The sequence below is a fragment of the Cynoglossus semilaevis genome, chromosome 8, assembly GCF_000523025.1.
Source record: "Cynoglossus semilaevis isolate Cse_v1.0 chromosome 8, Cse_v1.0, whole genome shotgun sequence".
Lineage (NCBI taxonomy): Eukaryota > Metazoa > Chordata > Actinopteri > Pleuronectiformes > Cynoglossidae > Cynoglossus > Cynoglossus semilaevis.
In genome coordinates this window covers 4,540,206-4,548,903 of record NC_024314.1, presented here as the reverse complement: position 1 = coordinate 4,548,903, position 8,698 = coordinate 4,540,206, and the positions used below count along the sequence as shown (strand labels likewise).

At 40.8% G+C, this 8,698-nt stretch overlaps 2 protein-coding genes and 1 long non-coding RNA gene across 3 annotated transcripts in view; 2 read left to right on the top strand and 1 right to left on the bottom strand.

Annotated features, from left to right (window-relative positions):
• Positions 1 to 723: 723 nt before the first annotated feature.
• On the top strand, positions 724 to 3,875 carry tectb (tectorin beta). The gene is made up of 9 exons (XM_025057983.1): positions 724 to 1,394; positions 1,693 to 1,883; positions 1,963 to 2,114; positions 2,193 to 2,555; positions 2,645 to 2,728; positions 2,833 to 2,995; positions 3,202 to 3,280; positions 3,399 to 3,434; positions 3,584 to 3,875. The coding sequence occupies exons 1-9, from the start codon at positions 1,328 to 1,330 to the stop codon at positions 3,655 to 3,657; spliced, it is 1,209 nt and encodes a 402-aa protein (XP_024913751.1). The 5' UTR covers positions 724 to 1,327; the 3' UTR covers positions 3,658 to 3,875.
• A 263-nt stretch (positions 3,876 to 4,138) lies between these two features.
• gucy2g (guanylate cyclase 2g) overlaps positions 4,139 to 8,698 on the bottom strand; it is an 8,118-nt gene continuing 3,558 nt past the window's right edge. Inside the window, exons 10-21 of the mRNA XM_025057982.1 lie at positions 8,496 to 8,579; positions 8,250 to 8,354; positions 7,699 to 7,770; positions 7,417 to 7,573; positions 7,172 to 7,327; positions 6,899 to 7,076; positions 6,677 to 6,817; positions 6,348 to 6,540; positions 5,956 to 6,130; positions 5,562 to 5,660; positions 5,139 to 5,230; positions 4,139 to 5,065 (exon numbers count right to left, since the gene is read on the bottom strand). Coding sequence (XP_024913750.1) covers positions 4,715 to 5,065; positions 5,139 to 5,230; positions 5,562 to 5,660; positions 5,956 to 6,130; positions 6,348 to 6,540; positions 6,677 to 6,817; positions 6,899 to 7,076; positions 7,172 to 7,327; positions 7,417 to 7,573; positions 7,699 to 7,770; positions 8,250 to 8,354; positions 8,496 to 8,579 — 1,803 coding nt within the window. The 3' untranslated portion in view covers positions 4,139 to 4,714. The remainder of the gene's footprint in view (positions 5,066 to 5,138; positions 5,231 to 5,561; positions 5,661 to 5,955; positions 6,131 to 6,347; positions 6,541 to 6,676; positions 6,818 to 6,898; positions 7,077 to 7,171; positions 7,328 to 7,416; positions 7,574 to 7,698; positions 7,771 to 8,249; positions 8,355 to 8,495; positions 8,580 to 8,698) is intronic.
• LOC112487383 (uncharacterized) overlaps positions 5,385 to 8,698 on the top strand; it is a 3,807-nt gene continuing 493 nt past the window's right edge. Inside the window, exon 1 of the long non-coding RNA XR_003050436.1 lies at positions 5,385 to 5,466. This is a non-coding gene — a long non-coding RNA (uncharacterized LOC112487383). The remainder of the gene's footprint in view (positions 5,467 to 8,698) is intronic.

Sequence of the window (8,698 nt, the reverse complement as noted above, 5' to 3'; positions counted from 1 at the left end):
CACTTGTTGGGTGACTTGAATTGTTCTGTGAAAGACATTAGTGTCCGGCGTCTCGCTATCATTTTACAGCTCCTGTCTCCGAGTCTCTGCGAGGTGCTTATTGGCTGTGGTGAAGTTCATGTACTGACCAGAAAGCCTGAAAAAGCTGGTGACAACATGGAACAATCTGTAGTTGGGTGGTTTCCCTGAACTTCCTGACAAATTCAACTTGACAAAGACTCTGAGCCTCATTGACTTGGTGTCATCACCTTTAAAAGTGAAGGTTTTACACAGGAAATTCAGTCCACAGGCCAGTGAGAACACATGTCAGGACAGAGGTGATATTTAATGGCACTAGACTGTGGGAAACCTTATATCATCGTGATGGAGAATGGCAGCTGTTATCAGAGCTGACATCAGCTGCTGTCTGTCCCCATACACGTCTGATCGCTGTTCTAAATGGTTTTCTCTGGAGTTTGTACAGTTGGCTCTGTCTCCAACATTTATAATATAGTTTAAAACAGTTGATGTTTTATATTTATTACAGTCTCTTACTTTTGCAATGGCTCTAATGATTTGCAATAGTAATGGCTATGATAAATGGTTTTTACTTTAGGAAATTTGTTTTCCTGCCAAGAGTTTCTAGAAATCTATGCTACTGTCAGAAACTGGCTCGGATATTTGTCTAAAGACTTTACCATGAAAACCTCATCAGGCTGTACATGGACAACGTTAAAGGGAAAATCCAACCATATTCAGAGACCAAATAATGTTGGCGTTACGAAGAACTGACGGAAGGTAAATTTGTCCTGCATAAACTGAGTTATCCTTTTTCATGGTCCTTGAAAAGCAAATCAACGTCACTGATTTTTGACTGGAGTTTTCAGGGCCTGAACACACAGATGTCTTCATTAGGTTGTATAGTCAGCAGTGTGGGCCAATATATGTAGATAAGAAATTAAAGGTACATCCAAGGTGACTCATGCACCCGGTGTGCTTGTCCATTCAGATGGTCATTTGAAAGTCAATGTCTAAGCAGCACAGAAGGCTTTTGTGAGCACCTCTACAATAGAGCTCTTAAACCAGTCCAGCCAGCGGGAAAAGGGGAGACGGAAGAAAAAAAGATCAGGAAAGATGATGACCCCCTTTACCTGAGACTATAAAATGACTCCTGAACATGTTCGGATGTGAGTCTGAGGTGCTGGAGGACTGTTCAAGAGCCATGAGGATCTGCTGATTTAGCACTGAAGTACATCAAGGTAAATCATGTTGGTTTATTATATTAGATGACACTTTGCCTTTTATTTTCTGTCTGATTGTTTTTTTTATCTGTCTGCAGCTCCACACAATGGCCTTACTGGAGGCACTTCTAATGCTATTGCCCGTTGCATGGAGCTGCCCTCCACAGAAAGCAGGTAACACCCCTGTGCTACAAACATTAAGGAGTGGATGGTTCTTAAAGGCCCCTAGATTCCAAGCACTAGTGGACAGTGCGTTGCATCATACAAGCTTTGTGTGAAATTCTGTGGAAAAATCTGCAACTGATTTGTCTGTAACAGAGACAGAAAAGGCTGTAAAGTGAAGAAACAATTTGAGAGTATAAAAGATGTACATGTGTTGTGGTCCATTTGTTAAGTCAATTTTGGAAAATGTTGGACACATGCAGTGGTCGGAGTGACGACAGGTCTTCACATCTGTGTCTGTGTATTCCAGACTACGTCATGGTATCCTGTTTCCCCAACGCTATCATCGCTAATGTCCCAGAATGCCCTTACGGCTGGGAGATTGAGCAGTTATCCCTGGGTGGCGTCTGCTATACAGGGATACACAGCTCTGGCTTCTATCGCTTCATCATCCCCGACCTGACCCCAAAAAACCACTCCTACTGTGGAACACAGTCAGAGGTGAGCAGCAGCAGCTGATCTAAAATATGCTACAGCTTGATCATGCTCATTGTTTTATTCTATCTTCTTCTGTCCACAGTACATGCCCGGCAAAGACCCCAAGTATGTGTTCTACAACTCCATAGTGTCCAACGACACTACGCTCACCATCAGAAACCAACCAGTCAACTACACCTTCAGCTGCATGTACCGAGCAGCCTACCTGGTCAATAATGCAGTCTTTAGTCAAAGGTAAGCTCCAGTCCAGGACAGAAGGCGACCACAGTGACTGTGTGGACCATGTGTGCATTCTAACCCAATGACCTGCAGTGTTTTTACCAAACCCTCTGCTTCTTCCAGAGTGGCTACAGTTTATGTGAACAACGGGAGTTTAGGCACTTTTAGATCACAGTTGTCTATGAACGTGTTCACGGTGAGTAGGGCCGCACTTCAACTTTTCACCAGTGGAACCCTTGTGAAATCCACTGCTTTTTTAGATAGGTGTCTGGATAAAAAGTTGAACTATGACCATAAAAGGATGGATGCCATCTCAGGTAAAACAAAAACTGATAAACTGTATATTTTCCAGAATTCTAAGTTCCTGTATGCTAAGGACGCCCCCTATATCATTGACACGTCCGAGATTGGCTCGGAGGTTTTCATTGGGGTTGAAGCGAAAGGACTGAGCAGCAGGTTACATAACAAACATATATATTTTTTATTTACTATGAACCGTTAAAAGACGCTTCTACAGCTACATGTTTGCACGGTTTAAATCCCAGATTCAAAGTGGTGATTAACAACTGCTGGGCGACGCCTACGCCTTACTCCACAGACAGGAAGAGGTGGAGTCTAATCATTAACAGGTGCGTCAGGTGCAATGATGAGAACATATACAACATTTAAGCAATACCAACCACGACAGCAGCTTCTTGGTAGGTAAACAGTATCTGTGTCTGTGTTCCAACAGCTGCCCGTCAGACCACACTGTGACTATATTTGAAAACGCCAAGGACAGCCGCTCCATGTTCAAGTTCAACTCCTTCCGTTTCCAGCGGCTGGAGAAGGTGTCCACTGTGTGGCTGCACTGTGAGGTTCACATTTGTGACGGAGAGCGGCTTGTCTGTCTGCCGGTGAGTAAAAACATTGTCATAGTTCATCTTTAAAGCACTTGGGATGAGCACAAATCCTGGATGTGGAAAGTAGAAATGAATTGAAATGTGATGATTTTGCTGGTAATAAACTTTATCAGCAGTTTAGGCCAAAGTTTAGAGTCTGTTGACTGGACGCGGTCAGATCTGTTATTGGTTGTTGTTACATTTTTCTGTATTTCCTGAAGAGTCCGTGCTCTGTGAGGAGTCTGTCAGGAGAAACAGAACCAAGTGGTGGGATTCTTACTGCTGAGTTCCAAGTTAAAGGTACAGGCCAACATGTCGCCCGCACACACCGTGTTTATTCTAACTCAACAGTCAGTAATTGTTGACTATTTCTTACTAAATTTCTGTTCCCTAAATTACTGACTCTTCCTTCTTTTAGCAGGAAACGTAGCGGCTAACAATGGACATATGCCAGGTAATTAATGTAATGCAGTAATTTCAGTACTCCAATTTTTAGCATGGATTTTCTACACAAACGTTTGTGTTTATTTGGCAGGTCTGTTCCAACACAAGTGTTAATGATACTCAGCATGTGTAGATTTATATTTTTGTGTTTCTCCACAGGCACATCGCTGTTCATCCTATTGGCTGTCCTGATTATCCCAGGTTACAATCTGCTAAATGAATTCACATCATAGCACACACATTTATATGGTCACGCTGTACATAAAGACAACATCCAACATTGTGAACAGCGACAACCAGGACTCAGGGAGTGTTTGATCACATTCCTCCCCTCCATTATCATGTAATAATCTTACAGGTGTAATTGTAATTGGCACATTAATCAATGCTTCAAATCATCAGGTTCACATGCACAGAGTTCACAGAAATGAATTCAAATAAATGTAAGACAACAAAACCTTTTTTACTCTTAATGTTTTTGTTGCACATATTTTAAAAGCTCTTCAGGAAAATATTCCATAAGGCAGAACTATCCTTCTAAAAAATAAGGAGGTCACAAATACTCATTACAGTATAGTGTAGTAACAACAATGATCATGTTTTGGTGTATTTATTGCAATGACCGTAAGAGCATAAATGTTATGTTTAACTCTGTACTTCAGTGTAGTATAAATGTATTCCTCTGAAACAGTAATAAAGATTAAAACACATTATTTTCATGGCCATATTTATACTATATATATATATATATATAGATATATAACTGTGACTAGGACAAAGTGCTAGGAGGTAAAGAAAGTGAACAACAAATGCATTTGAAATTATTTCATGTTTCTGCAGCAGTACATCATGTCAATATTGCTTCTCATCTGTGTGTGTATAATTACCACCTCTGACTGAGGACACATTACTGCAGTGACAATAGAAACAAACAAAGATAATTGAATCAAACAGCACATGTTGCTACAGTAGAAAAAGAACAAAAGTCAAGATTACAGGGCAAAGAGCAGAATATACCCCAGAGACCAGATCAAAGTAACTTTATACTTGTTTTACAAGATGTTACAGTACCATTACACTCCTGTGGTTACATTTTATTGTCTTGTCTTTCTTGAGAAACGCTCATGTCCAGTTGCCTAACAGAACTCTTCAACCGTTGTCTTGTGTTTTCCTGATGGCATGGGGTTCTGAAATAAAATATTGTTTTAAATAAATGAACAGTCAAACAAAGAAATGTGAAGAAAACACATGAACGTTAATCTAAGTCTGAGTTGATGCTGGTGACATCATTCACATGGCTGGTGGAGTTAACGTTGACACAGATATTCCTGTTGTGAACTCTATTCCCATCAGATGTGCACCGGAATCATGGTGTCTGTCCCGTGAGCCTTGCTCAGGCTTTTTGGATTCTTTTTCTCTGGAACTTTGGCCACGGCCAGTTTCTTGGAAAAAATATTTTAAAAATACAGTTTTAGATGAAAGACTATGCAGTAAAGCAACAGTTTGAATATGTGTGGCCAGAATTAGCCTCACCTCAGTTGGTACTTTTAGGCAGTCGGCAGGTGGCGGGCTGTGACATATCGGAGGAGGGTTGAACGCTGTTTTGCTCAGCAGCCAGTAGGTCTTATGGCAGCCTTTACCCTGTCAGACACACAAACACTGACTGTGGTCTGCTGCTTGTTGGTGAACACATCAGTTCTCAGCAGTCGCCTACCTTCATCTCAATTTCACCTCTTTCTTCCAGTTCATATGATCCAGCCTGGACCAGAATGTCAGCAGTAGCCTGGGAGATGTGAATCTTCATGGCTGCAACAAAAAAAGAAAAAAGAAAAAGAAAAACAAGAACACAAAAAGAATCAAAGAGTTCTACTGTAGGATGTATTGTCTTTTTTTTCATTTTTAATATTTGTTGAAGTACTAATAATCCTCTTTAATACACCAAAACAGATGGTGGAAGGCTGTAGGACAGACCCTACATCTGAGTCTGAGCCCTTAGATGGACTGGTGGACTGTGGATGGTGTAACCTGCTGATATATTTAAGGTACTCATTTTTCTGATGTTCGTGTTTGTCCTTAACTCTGTGGTCACCTTGTACTTTGGGGTACAAGTTTAATGTAGACATTTGTGCTGACTCACGCAGGCTGTTGCTCTCCATGCGTGAGGCCATGTTGACTGTGTCTCCAAACAGACAGTAGCGGGGCATTGTGGTGCCCACCACTCCTGCCACCACTGGACCTACAAGAGTTCATGATCAAATAAGTCCAAACATTTTACACAAGCTTCACAATGGTTTACTGTTATCTGTAGGTGTGTTGTTGATGGTCCAACCTTTGGTTATATTTACACAAACAATAACTTTGTGCTAAGTTATACGGCCAGACAAGCTGAGTGAAAGCTAGGCTAACGATCAATAACCTCTGTCTGTTATTTCATTTCAACACGTCCCCTTTAACTACTGTCCTAATGTCTGAGAAGAAAACAAACTATTTCAATTTTAAAATTTGATTTCATTGTTTGAAATCTGTTTTACCTGAGTGTATGCCAACACGGATTGCCAGACTCTCTTTTGGCATGTGTCGGATTTTGAAGTTCTTGATAGCGTTCAGGAAATGCAAAGCCATCGTTGATATCTCCAAAGCGTGTTTGCAGTCATTGCTGATTGGTAGCCCACTGGCTACCATGTATGCGTCACCAATGGTTTCTACCTAGTGAGGTCAGAGAGACAACAAATGTTAATAATTAGATGAGATAGATCAGGTTAAAAATAGTAACTCCTTTTAATGAAATCTTGGTTGATTTAAAGAAATGACAACAAGCTGTCTAGTAGATTACACACATTACTAACAAATGACAAATCCAGTTTTATTCCAAGGCATCGTTCTTAGTACAGTGAAAGACAAGCGCTGTGGAGGTTTGACTTACTTTGTAGACGTCGTACATCTTTATGATGTCATCAAAAAGACTGTAGAGGTCATTGAGGAAGGAGACCACCTCCAGCGCAGAGCTAACAGAGCACATGGACGTGAAGCCCACAATGTCAGAGAAGAAAACTGTCACCATTTCGTAGCTTTTTGGCTCCACCAGTTTTCCTGCCATCAGCTGTTCCGCAATGTATCTACGGTCGCATAAAGCGAAACAATTGTACGTTAGGTTTTTCATTGTCACACAATCAGATTCAGTCAAAGTCACATTTGGAAAGTGCTGTAGAGAATAGTGAAAACGTGTGAACACAGCATTGACATCTGACAGACCTTGGTAGCATGCTGGAGAGAAGCTTGTCCGCTCGGGCCTTCTCTGCCATCAGCTGATTGGTCCGCTCCTCCACCACCTCCTCCAAGTGATTTGCATATTTTTCTAACTTATCCACCATATTATCCAATATGTTTGCATGACTGTAGCACAGGGAATGTGTTTGCTGGATGAGTTAGCATGTTTTTAATCCAAAGTCTGACCTTTTTAATCCAGAGCCTGACCTGTCTGGACTGATTTCCTTCAGTTTTCTCCGTATTGACCCAAATGGTGGTCGGTGGTCAGGGTTTTCACTCCAGCAGGCCTTGATCAGTGTGTTGATGCTGTCATCACACGGATGATCAGGGAGAATCGGCCGCAGAGGCAGCCCTTGAAACGGCGTTCGCAACTGTGAAATAATCTCTACAGGAAAGAATAAGCCAGACTAGGAAATTATAGTCTGATTGGAAGAGAATACAGTGATAATGGTGCACTGATGCTGGGATTTTCTTCCGCACCTTTGGGCTCCAAGTTGATTTCATGGAATGGTCCAGACCTGGAGTTGTCCACGAGTTCCCACAGGATGATGGCAAAGCTGTAGACATCACCTTTAGGAGTCCCATCATGAAAGAGTCCAGGTTGTCTCAGCAGCTCAGGAGCCGTCCAATACATCTCTACCACAGATCACCAAAACCACTGCTATTATCATCACGAAATACTTCATAAATCTGTTTGGTTTCACCAGGCGACTTCAACCACTGACCTTCATAACTGGGGGTTTTTGCTGTGGCGATGGTTTTTTTGAACTCCCACAGTCCAAAACCAGACAGTTTGATCTGGAGCCGGCTGTCCACCAGACATGTGGTTGGCTTCAGGTTCCCATGGTATTTCATGTTACTCTTGTGAATGAATTCCATTCCCTGCATTATAGGCAATGGAATTGTATTTATTGTCAACTTTTTTTAATAGCTTCTTGTATTATACTAAACACAACTGTCTTTCCTTGGTGTTGGAAATATTTTAAAGCAGTTTGACTAACACTTACATTTACAATGTCATAAGCAAAAGAGAGTTTGAACATGGCCTCCAGCTCAACATCTGTAGACTTTAGAACATCCTGCAAGAAAAAAACAACAACACAACAAAGACACATATTAATGAGGCCACAAATGACAGAAATGTAGGGATGTATTTTGAAAAAGAGGTTTTATTTTAGTTGTACTTCATTACTACTAAAACTACTATAAATTGCATTACAGCACCACACATACAATTAGCACTTTCGTTGATAATCAACCTCTGCTGTTGTAAGTCTTAACCACATAACAACGAAGGTCCAGAGAAATGAGTGACAGATGGAGGTGAGCAGACTTTCTCGCTCCATTTCTCAATTCTTACTGCAATTTTAAATTGCAGTAAGATTAAATTTGGTAAACTTTTAGTTAGTTTACAGTAGTAGTTTATTGTTGAGTTTTTTTTAAATATGATTCCATATGCTGTATTAATTCTGAAAAGTCTTCAATATAAGGGATTGGTCACATCTGAAGTTACACTGAATGTTGTAATTACAGCCACTGTCCTGAGTGTGGCACTGACCTTCAGACTGCCTTTCATGCAGTACTGGATGACCAGGCATACATTTGGAGGCTCAACACACACACCAAAGAACTGCACCAAATTCTCATGTTTCATCTCTTTCATCTGTCTTGAGGAAGTTCAGATGGTTAGGCACACATATTTACATACACACTCCATGAACAACAAAAATAAATTCACAAAAGACCTGCAAACATATCAATAAAACAGGGGTTTTTCCTTTGTGTTTAACTGATGCCACTTTACCAGATTAAACTCTTTGATAATTGAAGTCTTCTGTAGGTTACAGCCTACATGGTTCTTGATGTACTTTACAGCCACCTGGTTCCCCTGTGTGAAAGTTATATAAGAAATAAGTTATTGATATCTCTCGGTAGATGGGTCCAAATGTTGAAGTTAGCTGAAGATCTACATTTGGTGGTTAAAGCATCAGCTGAAAGAGTATCATC

Coding starts and splice junctions, on each gene's coding strand:
- tectb (XM_025057983.1), top strand. CDS start 1,328: ATGGCCTTACTGGAGGCACTTCTAATGCTATTGCCCGTTGCATGGAGC. Junction 2,729..2,832: donor TGGAGTCTAATCATTAACAG/GTGCGTCAGGTG, acceptor GTGTTCCAACAG/CTGCCCGTCAGACCACACTG. Junction 3,281..3,398: donor TGCTGAGTTCCAAGTTAAAG/GTACAGGCCAAC, acceptor TCCTTCTTTTAG/CAGGAAACGTAGCGGCTAAC.